This window comes from Urocampus carinirostris, chromosome 5, assembly GCF_059441175.1.
Source record: "Urocampus carinirostris isolate Australia breed hairy pipefish chromosome 5, RoL_Ucar_1.0, whole genome shotgun sequence".
Lineage (NCBI taxonomy): Eukaryota > Metazoa > Chordata > Actinopteri > Syngnathiformes > Syngnathidae > Urocampus > Urocampus carinirostris.
Window position 1 is genome coordinate 23,323,005 of NC_142353.1, and position 17,129 is coordinate 23,340,133.

The 17,129-nt window shown below is 37.3% G+C and overlaps 1 protein-coding gene across 1 annotated transcript; it reads left to right on the top strand.

Annotated features, from left to right (window-relative positions):
- Window positions 1-2,017: 2,017 nt before the first annotated feature.
- arrdc1a (arrestin domain containing 1a) lies at window positions 2,018-16,783 on the top strand. Its single transcript, XM_088336223.1, has 8 exons — window positions 2,018-2,211; window positions 7,930-8,040; window positions 9,049-9,099; window positions 10,305-10,459; window positions 11,564-11,746; window positions 12,189-12,365; window positions 13,079-13,574; window positions 16,396-16,783. Exons 1-8 carry the CDS (start codon window positions 2,094-2,096, stop codon window positions 16,431-16,433), a joined length of 1,329 nt encoding a protein of 442 aa, XP_088192349.1. The 5' UTR covers window positions 2,018-2,093; the 3' UTR covers window positions 16,434-16,783.
- The last annotated feature ends 346 nt before the right edge of the window (window positions 16,784-17,129 follow it).

The window sequence follows — 17,129 nt, forward strand, 5'->3', positions numbered from 1 at the left end:
TGTGATTTGCAATAATCTGTAATTTGTGCAGCCCTTTGAGAATAAAGGGCTATACAAATAAACATGACTTAACAATTATTACAAAAAGGAGAAAATCCCCAAAAATAATTAATTGTCTTTGCTTTTTGCTATCACATCAACGCCGTTTCTTCAAAGGTAAATGTAAATAGTCTCCCAAAGCGCTATATAATGTGCTTCACCTTTACCCATTCACGCTCACCCCGATAGCAGCGCTGGCATTATACAAATCAAACTGATTTCTTGTAAGTAATTAAACATGTTTTGTTTGTTAGCAAAGTCATTAAAAATAATAACGTTTTCCATAAAATGTGAATTTCCCTTCGGGGATAAATAAAGTATCTATCTATCAATCTATCTATCTATCTATATGAAACCACATATTCTACATATATATAATTGACAAATGGGAAGAAAAATTGTACGTTTTGGTCACTTTGAGTCTCAGTAGTTTGATTTATTTCTTGTGCTTATTAGCACTTGTATTTGGTTGCCTGTATAATAGGCATACCATCTTGTGGTCAAATGAAAGTCCTGTGACGGAGGGCATTTCAAACTTAAGACTTCAGCAGAGGTAAGAGCTTAAGCCCGACCGAAATTTCAGCTCTGGTCAATCATTATGTTCACTGACTTTTTTTATTTTTTATTATCTGCCCATCATTGTTCTTTGTCTCTGCCCCTCTAAGTGGCGCATGACTTAAGGATTTACTGCTGACGTGGCAATGGTCCAATTTTTAACTCGTCAAAATGACGGACAGCCTTAACATTTTCCCGTCAACTCTTCCGTCAATGATGGAAATTTGTTGTTTAATGGAACCTCTGCAAAAACAACTACCAAATATAAATGTTTATACAGTCTAGTTTGACTTAATTTTGCTACAAAATATAGGCTTTACCTCACAATATATGAATTAATCTGGCATAAATCAATTAACTCTTCAGGTTGTCTTCATTTTGAAAATGTAATTTTAATAATTCTTTTGATTGATAAATATTAATAATTATTTCAAATTTGTTTCTTTAGTTAAATATATACTGTAGTAGTCAAACTATTTCACATGGTGTCTGTGTCTTCAAATGTAAAATGACTTTAATTTTTGTTATGTTTCTCAGAAGATGTGATTTTTGTGAAAGGGACAGTGCGAATTATTTAGCGCCTCCTGGTGGTTAAAAGAAAACTCATGAAAAAGGAAAAACATTGATTTAAATAATAAGCAAAAATATATGCACTTCTATATAAAAATGTTTGTTTTAATACTTGGCGGTCGAGAAATTAGCATTTATTTGACGTAAGATGATAATCACCTAGAGGGAGCTGACATGATTAGCTGCCATCTTGCTGCAAAGAGGACAATCAAAACTTATTTTTCTCTTCTTTCTTTTGCACACAATTTTAATTATTTCCTCCGTCACAAAAAACGGAAAAAATAGAATGTTTTTTAAAAAAAATGGTTCTACTGACATTTTTTTTGCTCATTTAAAGTATTAGCTTTGCTTCTTTTGCTTCATTTCCGCGTCTTTTTCATATTTCTTTCTTTTTCTTTCTTTCTTTTTCACTTTTTCTGTCTTTTTTCCCTCTTCGTTGTTTCATATTTTTTTTCCCCTTTTCCTTCTTTCTTTTATTTCCCCTTTTTCTTTTAATGTTTTGTAAATTGTTTTTCCACATTTTTCTCTCTTTTCACCGTTTTCTTTATTTCTTTCCTTTTCACCTTTTTTTGTTCTTTATGAAAGTCTAGGTAGAAAAAGCGAGGGGAATACTCTTATGTTTTGGTCACTTGGAGTCTCTGTAGTTTGTATTTTTTCTTGTTCGTTTACCACTCGTTTTCAGGTGCATAACATCATACAGAGACATCTACTGGTCAAATATTACACACTGTACCTTTAAGTATCGTCTTATGAAGTTATTAATTATCAACGTTCAAGTTTTTTTCCATGCAGTCTCAGCCCGTATAATCTGCGCATGCGTAGATGTTTTGAGCGTAGTGGGACCCACCCCTACCTGTGCAAAGGGGCGGGGCTTGGAACGAGTTGGACAAAACAGGTGATTGTCGCTGCCGAGTTGGAAGTAGACAAACATGGGCAAAATTGACCTATTTGAGATCAAATTTAACAATAGTAAGGACCTTTACAGACCAGGAGACTCTATCTCGGGAACAGTGACTATCAAGGTGGATCAAAAACTTCCCTGTAAAGGTAAGACTCGATGAACAGGTAATGCAATCTGATTCTTTTTAAGTCAAGGAGAAAAAAACAGTGGCGTCGTCAAACAAGGAAGTGAAACCTCTATTAATAGCATGCTTCTTTTGGTGGCGTTGATGGATTCTGCTATATTTATACCGATTAATATTACATATTTGTACGCTATACTCACTTTTGTCAAAGAAGACTCTTTATGTTTTGTTATATCTAATTTATAACATATATGTGTAATGAGATTTTTTTTAATGAAACTTTAAAGTTTGTGACTTTCACAGTATTTTAATTTGTATCTATAATAATAAAAAATGAAAAAATTGTATTTGGAAGTGCCTTTCAGGACACCCAAGGTCGCTGTACATATAGTAGGACAAACAGTAAATGGTCTGCATTTATATAGTGCTTTTCAAGTCAATGAAGACCTCCCAAAGCACTTTACAATGGGCTTCACACTTACCCATTCACACACGCGCCAATAGCAGCCATGCAAGGCGTCTACCTGCTTATTGGGGGATTCAGTGTCTTGCCCAAGGACACTTCAACATATAACATGAGGAGCCAGGAATCGAACCTGCGATCTCTTGATCCCAAGATTCCTGAGCCAATGCCGCCCAACAATACACAATAATAAAGCAAGAGTAAAACAAACAAGTAATAAATGGCAAATAAAACGCATTACAGTTAAAAGGGATGTGAGGCAGACGGTCAAGAAAAGGCAAGTCTGTAATCCATAGTGGAGTGGTTAACACTTTTGGGTGGAAACATATGTGGGCCTGGAGAGGGACGGGCACCACCAAGCTGTACTTGCCCAAGAAGCACCACAGTAAATGACCATAGTGGGTGAAAGACCCAACCAACAAATAACATTAACGTGCATTCAACTAAGCTGCCTGAAATCACCAGTAACGCTTCATGCATTTATTGGGGATGGATAAACCTAAGTGGGCCATGAATGTTTTTTTAAAAGCGCTAATGAACCAGGATCAAATAACGTCAAAATTCCACAAATGGAAAAAAACTAACTGGGTTAATATTGTGACATCACTATGTTGCCGTTATCGGTACATCCATACCGATGCAGCTTCTGCTGATACTTTTTAACACTTGCTCTAGCCCAAGTCAAATTACGCAGATCTGAGAAGCTACACTGAATCCAATCTTTGTTTTTTAATCATTCGCTGTCGTTCATTTGTTTGAAGCTCGTTTCTGAACTTTTTCCAGAATTGTTTTTATCAAATTAAACAGAAATTATATACTGTTGAACATGTTCAGTACCATAATCATGATGGATTAAATGTTTTGTTCTTAGCCATATTTAGGGCCCAAGAATGAATGAATTTAGAGTCGTTTTACATCAGGGGTGTCAAACTCATTTTAACTTGGGGCCCACACAATAAATCAAACATTCTCTCGGGGGCCGGACTAGTAGATCAGAGAGAAAGAGATAAGAGAAAGAGTGGGACAGAATAGTAGAGAGGAGAGGAGAGAGAGAGAGAGAGATAAATACAAGTACAGCGTTTGGAGATATTTCAACCTGCAGTTTGTTTTTCTCTTGCGCTTCTCTGAACGTAATCTCGCAGGCCGGATTCAATCCCTCAGAGAAATAGTGAGGGACGGGGAAAGAAAAAGAAAGAACGAAATCCAAAGAGAGTGAGAATGGGAGAAAAAAAAGAAGGAAATAGCAGGGGAGAAAGAGAGAAAAGGCAAAAAGGAAGAGAGAGCAAAAAAGGGAGAAAGAGACAGAGGAACAAAGAAAGCAAAAAAGAGACAGAGGGAATGAGAGAGAAATAGAGAGAGAGAAAAAGGGAGGGAGATAGTGAGAGAGATATAAATAAATACAAGTACAGCGTTTGTGGGAGGCACCTGGCTTTGGCAGCATCAAGTGGATATATTTCAACCTGCAGCTCGTCTTTCTCTTGCGCTTCTCTGAGCGTTATTTCGCAGGCCGGATTCAATTCCTCAGTGGCACTAATCTGGCCCGCGGGCTGCCTGTTTGACACCCCTGTTTTGCATGAAGTAGTAGTTTCACTTCTTTTACATTCTATTCGATTACATTTTGTGACATAAGTTACATCAGGTCCTTTGAGGACACCCATTAAGCTGGTGCGGCCCTCGATAAAGATGAGTTTGGCACCTCTGGTGTAGTGCAACCAAAAATGAGTGCTATACAGCACAAGAAAGTTTACAAACTAGAGACTCATGGTGACCAAAAAGCACCATGTTTCTTTTCTTTTGTTTTTGCCCAGCCTGTTGCATGGTTTCTGTTTGTTTGGGGTACCCATAGCAGCAAGACAACTGACTATGATATCATCCCCTACTCGGTGAGCCACGTGTTATGTTTCATGAATACAAAATTCTGAACCCAAGAGTATTTGTGATTGCACGTTTATTTGATGGTTCGTGTATTTTTGCATATTATTCCAATAAATACTAATTTTTAAATGAGTGAAGTTTTTTTTTTAAAACAATTGGAGTCGCTTAATAATATACAATTAGTTTCACGACAAACATTATCGGGCCCAGGTTCATGTTCGTTTGTTTTTTTAAAGCTTCAATTATTATGTTTCCAATTTTTTTGTACACGCTGTTTTTCTGTTGCTGTTTTCTTAAATGTATTTGAACATTTTTGTTAAATAAGTAAATTAAAATGCGCACGATTTTGACTTCATTCGATTTTTATTTTTTATTTTTAACCTTTCAATTCTAAACAGCGTTGTCAAACAAAACAAATTGTTAAATGTATTTTCATGATTACTTAATTGGAATTTAAAAGGAGAAAAAGTAGCAATCTGCTGTCATCTACTGATATGGATGAATGTTACAGTTACTCGGCTACTAATAGTATGCTTCTTTTTTTCTGCTGTAGAGTTGAATTATATATTTCTCAGTGTTTAAAAAAAGGTTTCATTTGGAATGTGTTAAATTTATATTCAAAGATCCAGATACAAACACTTTTGCGTTGAATTAAATTGTCAATTTTGTTGTGTACATGGCACTAGTGTTGTTTGCCAAAGTTCTTGGCTAATGAGTTGCGCTTATTAATGAGAAATTTGAAAATGTTACTAGCCAAGGGATTTATTTGTTAGTCTTAAAAATCAGCTCCAAGTTTTATTTTTTATACAATATTATATGTGTGCCCCCACTCAGCATTGAAGTCTTATTTGTATTGTGTTTTTTGAATATCAATTGATCCCAAAGCGACTGTGATGATGTTTTTCCCCCTGGATAGCAAGAAGCCAGCCGGTCCTGAGATGGATTAAAACGTACTTAATTATTTTTGATACATTCATTAATATTCTACAGACGTTAATCAGAATTCTGTTTTTGAACTATTTAGGTTGCATATTACATGCTATTGTAAATACGTTTTTGTATTAGATGGTTGTTGTTATTAACACACGAGTGACATTTGACATCTGAAGTTGACCCATCAAAGTTGTGGATACAGTAAATACATTAGTACCACACACTTAAATGGTGGTATGCAAACCTTTGAGGGACAGTAGTGGTGGAGCTGGACCTGAAGAAGAAAATTGATTCATACGTGTGTCGGAAATACTTTGATGTATCCTTTATTGGGTGTGGATGAAATGAAAAAAGTCGTAATATTAAAATGAAAATGAATTAATGCACGGTTCTCTTTTCGAATTATGGCCATGATGCACTGTGCTGACTTGCGTAAATACTTTGGACTGTAGCATTGTGAAACAGAAATAAGCCAAGTTAGTGCTAAAACTTTAAAGTTTAGTAGACACTCAAAATGAAGAGAGGACTTCAATGGATTTTGAGTTTGCAAGGAGAACAGCCAAACCTCAGATAAGGGACACCAAGCCCAACCCAAGCCCTTTTGTTTTTATTAGATCTCCCAATATTAAAAAACAAATCAGTCCTAAAGGGTGTTAAAATCAAAGAACACCAACATTATTGGCAAAAAGTAACAATGTAAACCGTTTGTAGTCGTCAAAACAAGGAACAACAGTGAACAATCATAGTCAAAACAACAAACTTGCTTCCTGTGCCATCTTTTTTGCAGTTGGCCAATATTAAAACCGGATTAAAAAAAAAGCCTGTGGAAAATCCGCACAAAATAGGTCTGCTCTTGTTGTTTATGACCACCATTGTCTCAATTTTCCTTTTTATTATTGATCAGCCTGGAAATACTGATTAAATAAAAAACCACAGTTTGAAATTCTTCTTGATAAAAAATTTGCACATGCCGCTTCTGTTTTACAAAAACGTGTAATGGAAAGGCAGCTATTGATTGGAATTGCCTACCTGCTCCATCACAACTCAACTTTATCTGAACTCTCCGTTTAGTGAAATGCAGCAGGGGGAGATGTGTCTGCAGACGGTTTACTTTTCTTCTTTTTGGTCCAGGAATTTCCACAGTAGTGCCTAATGGATAAAGTTGTAGGGTTTGGCCTAAACCCCAGGCCTAACTTATTATCTTAAATGCTCGCTATACTAAAAAAAACAAGAATTAGGAGACTACATATTCTTGTTTATTATTTACCGAATGCCAGAAAGATTGAATACACAGCTTTGGAACCTTTTTCAGCATGATGCGGAAGACATCTCTTATCTAAAACAGTCCCTCGTCTCATACTTTTCGCCCACCTCTTACTGATCCAATGTGTGACCCAATGGTTTTAACTGGTTCAAAACGGATAATGTGTGCAAGAGTGCTTGTAGATAGGATCGAGGACCGAGTGAGAAGAGTCACAGCAAACTAGTGGGTCAGCTCAAATCTTTTATCTAATACATAAGAGGCCTAATCTAACGATGTTTCCTCGGAACACGATCTGTTCCAGCTGCAAAATGAGTTCCACCATGCTCAAAAGCGCTCACTGTCTACATGAAAACTGATCGTGTAGCTAGCAATGGATGGTGAACTACAATGTTCCAGTTCAAACCAAGTTTATTGTTTATTACCATGCTCCACGGGCATTTCAAGTCATTTTAGGTACAGTTTTAAAAAGCCTAATGTTTAAGGTGACCCTTGCGCCGTATTTTGCCCATGTCTGCGCATGAACATAAGCTTCTTAGCGGTCAGGGATTAGTTAGATTTGAGATATCTTTCTCAAAGATACCCCAGTCATGTGTCCAGGCGGTGTTAGAATAATAAAAGTCAGCTAGATCATGTTATGATGCGCAAATAAGGGGCACTTTAATTGGGATGGGTTGTTTTGGTGAACAACACAGGGTATGTTTACATGCATGGAGTAGTCTGATTGAGACCATAAATTAGGTTTTAGGACCAAGCTTAATAAATCCAGGAGAATGGCGAGTGACAATACTCCAATTCTTTAACTTAATTCCCTGCACCAAAGTCTTCTCGGATCTTAAAAACAAGAGCTTTGATCACATGTGATCGAAAAACCTCTTCTAATTCTGAAAAAAATCGATTTTGACCCACACATAGTGCTTGCCTCTGCAGAAGCATAATACATAGAACCGGTAATCAGTAATTTTTGTGCATGTGTCAATGAGATTACCCATTTTATCATTTCTTGTTTTTGTTTTCTCTATATTTTACAATTAATTTTGTTTTCAATAACTGTCAATCTGAAAAACAAAATTTGGCTTAATCTTTGTTAATATTACTGTTTTATTTGGGATAAAGTCACGCTTAGCAGCATTGTTGACAACTCTTTCCTTAGTCCCTTGCATTTTTTTTTTAATATAATAAAGCAATATTGTCATTGTCGTTTGCAGCTATTAAAGTGAACTGCAATGGTTTCTGTGGCATCACCAATAAATTAAATGATACAGCATGGACTTTGGAGGAACAGTACTTCAACAATACAGTCTCTGTTGCAGACAAAGGTAAGTTTTACACAACACTCAGCCCCCATTTTTGTGTACATTATTTGTGGGTATACCATATTGGCATAAATATACCATTCAATGTTTTGAAGGAAGTTTGTTATGTATGACGCAAATTTGGTGCAAAACATACTTGCAGAAGTCCAATTAGAGATGTAGTTTTAGTCAAAATATTCATACTTAAAAATAAACAAATGTGTGTACAGAAAATCATAATATGCACTTGAAACAAATGTACTTGTAAAAAAAAAAAACGTCCAAAAAACTGTTAAACTTGTAAAAATAGAAATTTGTACTCGTAACCAAATAAATAAAATGCCAGGTCGACTGTTGGCTGGGTAGCGATCCAGTGGATGAGGTTTCAGTAGAAAAGCAACAAATTCAGAGGGTTGGGGTCCTAAAAGCCCACATTAAACCCAACCCCCACATTTGCATATTACCCTATTTTTATTACATTGTGTATTTTATGCAGCACTATTTAAATACTCTATATCAACACGTTATATTGGGTATTTGTGTATTTTCTTTCTTTTATTTTTTTATTATTTTATTTTCAACACAAGGATACTGCTGGAAGTGTGAATTTCCCTGCGGGGATGAATAAAGTATCTTTCTCTTTCTTTCTCTCTCGTTACACTTTTGCCTAGTGCCCCTTTTCACGAGGACCTATGTATATCGGATAATTTTTACTTGTGGAGATGTTTTACAATATTTTTTGTTTTTGTTGCTTTACAAATTCTGGATTTAGCAGCATTTTTTGGCCAAATTTGGGTCAAAATAGATTATGTATTTGTATTTAAGAAGATACTTGAAAGCACAACCAAGTGTTGCCCCCGTATCTGTGAGAAACTACTCACATTCTACTAATTATTGATCAATGTGTGTGGGTATGGTAAAACACATAAAACAAGCGCAAATATTAAAACTCTAAGGAATAGATAAATAACGAATACGATTGTGATTGTGTCACTGTCATTATGTTTATGTGTCCTTTTTTTTCTGATTCAGGAACTCTGAAAGACGGTATTCACACCTTTCCCTTCAAGTTTCTTATTCCAGGTAAGAGCCTCAACGTGGGCTTTGGACTTTTATGTTTGTGAAATTCTGTGCAGTCCTCTCCATCCTCATAGTTTCAACCTTACTCCAGTGATGGACTTTTGTCTTCTTTTGTCGATCAAATCCACCTACATCTTGATCAAATGGCAAGCCTTCTTTTTCCACATCTCATGCACTCGAAACGCAAAACACCGCAATGTCGTCTGAAAACATTTATGATGCCCTTCTAGAGGAGGAATTAGTCAATGTTTTTGCCAGCATTCTTCATAAAACACAAACAGGAGAAAAATGGACGATTTAATGGTACTTTATTCAATATTTACTTACTATACACAATATTTCAACTTTTTCACCCACAAATGAAGTCCTTGATTTATACAGCCACATTTGAACAGCAGTGGAAGTTATCAATCAAAAAGGCGGTAGTTGTCTTTCTGAATCGCCCGAGTCATTGCCAGGTCGCTGGAGTTTTCTTTAATGCGCGAGGAACGATAACAGGCGAATGCAATTAGGTCTGTTACCGCGGCAACCATGAATGACAAGACAAAAAGATGTTTTTTTTCCTCATCTGTGCGGCAATCTGGCACTATTCTCCACAGTATGGTTGCCCTGACGCTGTTGTCTAGAAATATAGCGCTCATATTTTACGCAACGCAGCACTCATTTGCATTTTCTCTCTGCGTAGTAGTGAATATGTACTCGTCTTCGTAATCTCCATTTGACTCTGTAGTACAGGTAGTCGCTATTTTGAATGGTCACGTGATGTAAAAAAAACCGAAACAAAAACTTGGAGTACAGCTAAAAACGGAGCAGCTGAAGACATCTTCAGGAGTGCAGGGGCACAGTACCACTTGAGTTCTGGAGAATAATTTATTGACAGGAATATAATTTACAAGAATAGTTGATTTTGAATCGTCCACACAAGTGATTTGGATATTGTTACTAAAAATAGACCCTATAAGTTATGTGGTTACACTCAAAATGTTTTGCGATTGTGATCAGCGATATATCTTCGATTGATAAATCCGTGCGAAAATAATATACTAATACATCTAAGTATTATCTCCCAGCTCTTGTTTATAACATGCACCCAAACGTTAAGTTCTTCCTTAGGTAAAAACTTGTACGCTTAAACTCAAATAAATACGATATTTTACAATTTTGAGAAATGTGACTTTTAAAATGCTTTTATTTGTTTATATATGCAGGCTCTGCTCCCACGTCATTTGAGGGCAACTATGGCAGGATAGTATACAGAATAAGAGCTTTTGTTGACACGCCACGCTTTACTAAAGATTACAGCACAGAAAAAGCATTCTACCTGTTGGACCCCCTCAACCTCAATACAATTCCAGACATATGGGTAAGTCATGAACTGTATTTATTTAAATTTAACAGTATGACAAGTTAAAGGTTTAGTTAACACTCAAAATAAGGAGAGAAGACATCCTATAATTTTCAAAATTGCAAAGAGGACAGGGGAGCAAGCCTTCAGGTAAGAAATTCCAACCTGTTCTGAAGGCCCTCCTTCGAGCCCTTTCTTTTTATTACATCTTTCAGGTTTCAAAATCAGATCTGCCCTAAAAGGTTTCGAAATCAAAGAACAGCAACATGATTGGCTGATTGTGACAATTATGTCAACAGTTCATAATGGTCAAAATGAGGAACAAAAGTGCACAATAATAGTCAAAATAATGAATTGGCATCCTCCCCTCCGCAATCTCCTTTGCAGGTGTCTAATATTAAAAACTGAATAAACCTATCACAGTATAATGTTAGGACAAAGTATTTAAGCCATTTATGTAAGTCATCAACATTTAGTTGCTTGTATAGCATTGAAACTGGATGTCCCCACAGACCTATTGCCCTGAATCTCAGGGCTTGGTTGTATTTAACAGCCCTGAATTTACACTCACCTCACAAAAGGCAGTTTAATGTAAAGTTCTAATGTCCTTTGTTAATCAGAGTAAAATAAAAGTCTGATTTGAAATCAAAATTATTTCTTGATGACAGACCTAGCTAGTGAATAAACGGGCAGCCAGTTCAATAAACGGGGCAGCACGGCAGCGCAGTGGTTAGCGCGTGTGTGGCACAGTTCTGAGGTCATGAGATCGAGCCCTCCGGTGTGGCGTTTGCATGTTCTCCCCGTGCTTGCGTGGGTTTCCTCCGAGCACTCCGGTTTCCTCCCACATTCCAAAAACATGCGTTTCAGGTTAATTGGCTGGTTCAAATTGTCCCTAGGTATGAATGAGCAAGTGAGTTGTCTGTCTCTGTGTCCCCTTCGACTGGCTGGCAACCGGTTCAGGGTGTCCCCTGCCCACTGCCCGAAGATAACTGGGATGGGCTCCAGCACCCCTGCGACCCTACTGAGGATAAGCGGTGCAGATAATGCATGAATGAGCTCAATAAACAGGCAAGAGCTCAGTTCAATTCTAGCCATCTCCCATAACTCCCATTCTCTGTGCAGGGTCCTCGCTCCTCTTCAGTGTATCAGGAGTTTACCTACATGCTTTTAAAAACGGGCACAGTCATACTGAAAGCTCAAATTGACAAGAAGGGTTACACACCAGGCCAAATAATTCAACTGTCAACGTCCATCCACAATAAATCTGAGAAGAGCACAAGCAACATTTGTGCCTCTCTAATCCAGGTAAGCCTTTCTCTAATTACATCAAATTCTCGAAAGGATTGGATTTTTTTTTGTTCTTGTCGTAAAACAATTTAGACTGATCATTCAAGTGATTACAGAGCGCCATTGATATGGCAGTGTAAATGAAATAATCAGGACGTACAGTTAACTATGGAGTACAAACTGCGACTTTTTTCCGACATTTTAAACACTGCGCCTGACCTCTATTCAACTATGTGGATTTTGTATCAAAACAGATTTGCAGAGAAAATACTCATTGACTTCGTTGACATTGTATGGGGTGTATTTCTGATGAGTTTAATTTTATATTCACTGGATAAACTAAGGACAATACTTAGCGACCCCTTTCAGTAGCATGACAAAAATGTTCAGAGTGTCGATTCCGGTGTGAAATGATAATGTAATGAGTTTTGTTATGTGAATCTCTGTCTTTTTTTTTCAGCGGGTAACCTATGAGACCAAAAAAATGACCCATGATATGAGGGCGATTGCAGAGGTAGAGGGAGGTCGAGTTAAGGCCGGCAAAGAGATGGAGTGGAAAGAGCAAATAATTGTTCCTCCTCTTCCTCAGTCATCCCTCAGTGGCTGTGACCTCATAAAGATTGAGTACCATGTTCAAGTAAGAAAATAAATTATTTTGCTTTTGGTTAAAACAATACAAATTTATATTTTGGATTCCCCCACCTGACAAACCAACGAAGTTTCTTTTCAAGTGTTAGGGTTAAGGGTTAGGTCAGGGGTCGGCAACCCAAAATGTTAAAAGAGCCATATTGGAAAAAACAAAAGAGCTAATTTGTCTGGAGCTGCAAAAAGTTAAAAGCCTTATAATGAATGCAACACACGCTGCCCCTCAGCTCTGGAACTCATTGCCGCCTGACCCCCAGGATTCAAATTGGGACTCAAAACCCACCTTTTCAGACTTGCCTTTTCATGATCATCCGCATCACACACTGCCCTCTTTTTAACTCTGTTTTTATTTACCATATATTACTTGACGAATTCATTCTTGTTTTATTGTTGTTTGGTATTCTGTGTAGGGCAACCTTGGGTGTCCTGAAAGATGCCATCAAGTAGAATGTATTATTATTATTATTATGAATAATAATAGTGTATCCCTTAATTATCCTCTATCATGTATCATATACATTATGCCCTGTATAAATAAAATAATGCTGATACGTCTTTATCTTCATATCTTCTGTGTTCTACTGCCACCTTTTATTGGTATTCTTAACCTCCTTTACATAGAAAAAAGTATTGTTATTTCTGAATTCATGAGAAAAGAACGTAGCTACATGAACTTTGACCACACAACCTTTTCTCTTTTTCCAGGTCAGCTTTAAGTTTCCAAACGTCATTTTGACGTTACCCCTCCACATAGGGAATGTCCCTTTGGACAAGTTTCATCCATCCCAAAATGAAGCTCAACTCTCACATGCCCGTTCTAAAGACGCACCATCTCCTGCCACTGCATCTGTTCCGCCTCCCCTTGCCCCAAAACCGACTCCTCGGTCCAGACATTTATATCCCAATACACCAACTGCCCCACCAAATGAAACCCACCAAAACAATGAGGGTGTTTCGCCTTTGAATGACAACTTCACGAACAACCGGCATTCTCAACTGATGTCGCCAAGTGGATTTAGTTATGCTCCTGGCCTCTCTTTCCCGAACAGTCATCAGAACCGGCCAAGCGCAGACCCTGAAGAAACTTCAGTCAGGGCTTCCACGAGAACCTTTGCTTTTCCTTCTAATGAGAACACTGCTGGACAAGTGTCATCCCAAGTTATCCTGCCTCCAGACTATGGGAACTCATCTTATCCACAAGGTTAGTCGAAATATTTTTATCGTTGAATATTGATGATGTGAAAAATCTGTTGCCCAGTAACAGAAGTCAGCCAAGACTGGCTAAGGCACACCATTTACACCTGGGGTGTATTGCACGAAAGAGGATTAAAAATCCTGGCTAACTGAATAAATGTGGCTTAATTTAGCCTGACCGGCGCATTCGGTCGCACGTTTGCCGAGCTAAGATGAAAAGGCACAACTACGTCAAGCCAGCTGTAGATAAACCAGAAAAGGGAAAAGTGTCTGTCGCCCATCATCTTTTACAGTCACTAAAGCACAAATGTAGTTTTGTTGAAAAGTAAAATAAATTATAACTTAAAATGGTTTTACTCTCTCAAAAAAAAGCGCATGATTTTTGTACAATGCTATGAAGTATATGCAGTAATTATTGGCCATTGCAACAAAGACAATGTTTTTTGCCCATTTATCTTCATTGTTTTTTTTGTTTTTGTTTTTCAAATCTTATTTTTTATGTGAAGTCTTTCGTTAGATATTTATCCAAGAGTGCCATGTGTTATCTCATTGTAAACCCTTTTTACTGCGTTGTTATTAATGACAGTAAAGAAATTTATTATTTTACTGTATTTCTGCACTTTAAGGTAAACCGGACTATAAAGCGCGTCCCCCAAAATAGTATTGTCCTATATTTTTCATACATAAGGCGCACTGCACTATAAGGCGCCTGGAATTAAAACAACAGTTAGTGACAGTATTTATTCTTGTCGCGCATAGATCTCGCAAAACATTGTATGCAACAGGACTCAAAACCAGGTCGTGGCGGTGAGAAGGACGAAACCTAACCACCAGACTAATTGTGATACAGATGACATCCAAAAAGGCATTCGATTTTGTCAATGCCAGACTATTTATACTCACGGTGCCAGAAACGAATGTTAAGGATGGGAGATAAAAGAGAATCATCCTGAAAGATATAAACGCTAAAAAGCACGACGAGGGAAACAACTCTGATGATTAATCGGACTTTGCATAAAGATAGTGTGATAACATAAAATCTTATGTCTTTTCAATTGACATCTCCATCACTGGTAGTCTAGTGGTTGCTGCTCTCACTGCCACGACCCGGGTTTGATTGCTGTAGCGTGCAATGCTTTGTGGTTATGGTCAGTGATGTTTTTTGATTGATCATCTCACAAATACGGTAGTATACTTTACCGTAAAACTTTGTGTATTAACACACACTTGAAACTTATCACTGTATTTTGCGGTATTTAAGGTACACTGGGTTATAGGGCCCGCTTCCAAATTTCTGGTTAATTTGAGGTTTTCGGGGGGCGCCTTTTTGTCCGGAAAATACGGTAATTCTTATCCATTTAATGATATTTGGTTTTATTTCATCTTTCGTTCATTAATAACAAACATTTCTCTTTTCACCTCTTAAAGCCACCTACAGATTTTCTTTTGTCAATATATTGCTTTATCAAATTTAAACAAATGAAAATCTTGACTCGAGACTAGTAATTTAGTATTTTAGGCGAGACTAAGTCTTTGAGCGTGAAAAAAAACGTTCCAATGATTGGATTAGATTTCTGTTTTGGCACTTCGGGGTTTAAACCAGCACGTGTTGGTTGTTTTGTGAGTCCACGATGTTTTTAATGTCAAAAGGTTGGCGAGTGTGCTTCATTGATACCATCTTTTCTTTAATGCGCGAGGAACGATGACAGGCGAATGCAATTAGGTCTGTTACTGCGGCAACCATGAATGACAAGACAAAAAGATGTTTTTTTTCCTCATCTGTGCGGCAACTTGGCACTATTCTCCACAGTATGGTTGCCCTGACGCTGTTGTCTAGAAATATAGCGCTCATATTTTACGCAACGCAGCACTCATTTGCATTTTCTCTCTGCGTAGTAGTGAATATGTACTCGTCTTCGTAATGTCCATTTGACTCTGTAGTACAGGTAGATCTTTTTAGGATCTCAAACAGCAATAATATACATATTCATCAAAGCGCTGATGTCAATTTGACAAGGATTCTTGATTGGCTTAGTAATAAAACACTTGGCCTGACAGCAATAAATATACTACACGAATGACTAAATGTAAATGGTCTGCATTTATAAAGGGCTTTACAATGTGCTTCACACTTTTCCCTTTTACACACTAACTAATCCACCTGAAATGCATGTCTTTGGAATGGAGTGCCCAGAGGAAAACACGGGGAGAACATACAAACTCCGCACAGTAAGTCCGGTAGCTGGATTTGAACCCACGCAGGAGGTTCCCAAGACCTTAGAACTGTGCCGCACACACGCTAACCACTGCGCCGCCGTGCTGCCCCGAGATAAACATATCCCAGGTTAATGCCTCATCTTGGTTTCGCGCCATACCCCACAGGTATTAACAGGTTTGGTTTTGGTGATTATAGTCTTTTGAATTTGATCAACGTTTCCCAAAAATGCCGAACGAGCGCGGCAGCCTTAGGCTGGGAGTATGTCACAATACCTAAAAGCAAGTTGCACACCTCGCAATTAAAAGGTGTGATTATTAAAAAGTCACATTAATTTGTAAGTCTCGAAGGGCAGACCATTACAATATCCCCTGATCTAAAGCCTACATGAGGGCAAGGAAAAACAAAAAACGTGAGAGGGGTCTTACTCTTTCCAGGATGACCAGGCTTTAATGGATGTTATAAACGCACCAATTGGCAAACAAGCTATCATTCAGCATCACATAATTTCAATGCTACACAATGCTTTTCTAAAAATTAACTGCATATGTGCCTATTTCCCTTCGGGGATGAACAAAGTATCTATCTATCTATCTATCTATTGCTTTTTCAGAAGCCCCTCCTTCTTATGATGAAAGCTGCAACACATAAATTTGGTGGACCGGCAGGAAGCTTTTATAACGTCAACTGGAGGATGTTACGTCAAAAATGGCCAGCAAAGGACCAAATTCTTAAAATGACTTTTTTACTCCTTCCCCAAAATGTGTATTTTGAATCAAAGCTAAAAACTGCTCAAATTTGATTTTAAATTGTAAATCAGAGAAGTGTGTTTGTATTTGAGGTTATTTACCGTGTTGATTATGTTGGAAAAAAATATTTTAACCCCATTGTGATATTCTGTTATGGAAGTCCAGCTCAGTTAAATGGGATCTCAATGTGAAATGGTACACAATTTACTTGTTATAGAAATGTACAAACTTAATAAAATATTACTCCACAAATGTGGTCATATATTTGATTCTCATTACTGTGACCAGTTTCTCACACCTGTTGATATTATATCTATATACAAAATTGATTAAACTGGGAAACAAGTTAATCTATTGTTGGCAGTACAATTCTACTATTGCAGTCAGATTGTCTTTATTTAAGCACCCTCCGGATAAGCAAAATCGAATTGATTAGCTTCAGTATGACCCTATTAAGGACTTATTTGCAGCTATATCATGCATTGTGATTGTTTTTTTTCTTTTTAGTTTAGCTCTCAGTAGACAAGCACCGACGATGAATAGTGGGAGTAATGGCAAAATAGCAGGGTGTTAAAATACCTATTTTCTTCACTGTATT

Coding starts and splice junctions, on each gene's coding strand:
- arrdc1a (XM_088336223.1), top strand. CDS start 2,094: ATGGGCAAAATTGACCTATTTGAGATCAAATTTAACAATAGTAAGGAC. Junction 2,212..7,929: donor TCAAAAACTTCCCTGTAAAG/GTAAGACTCGAT, acceptor TGTCGTTTGCAG/CTATTAAAGTGAACTGCAAT. Junction 9,100..10,304: donor CTTCAAGTTTCTTATTCCAG/GTAAGAGCCTCA, acceptor TTATATATGCAG/GCTCTGCTCCCACGTCATTT.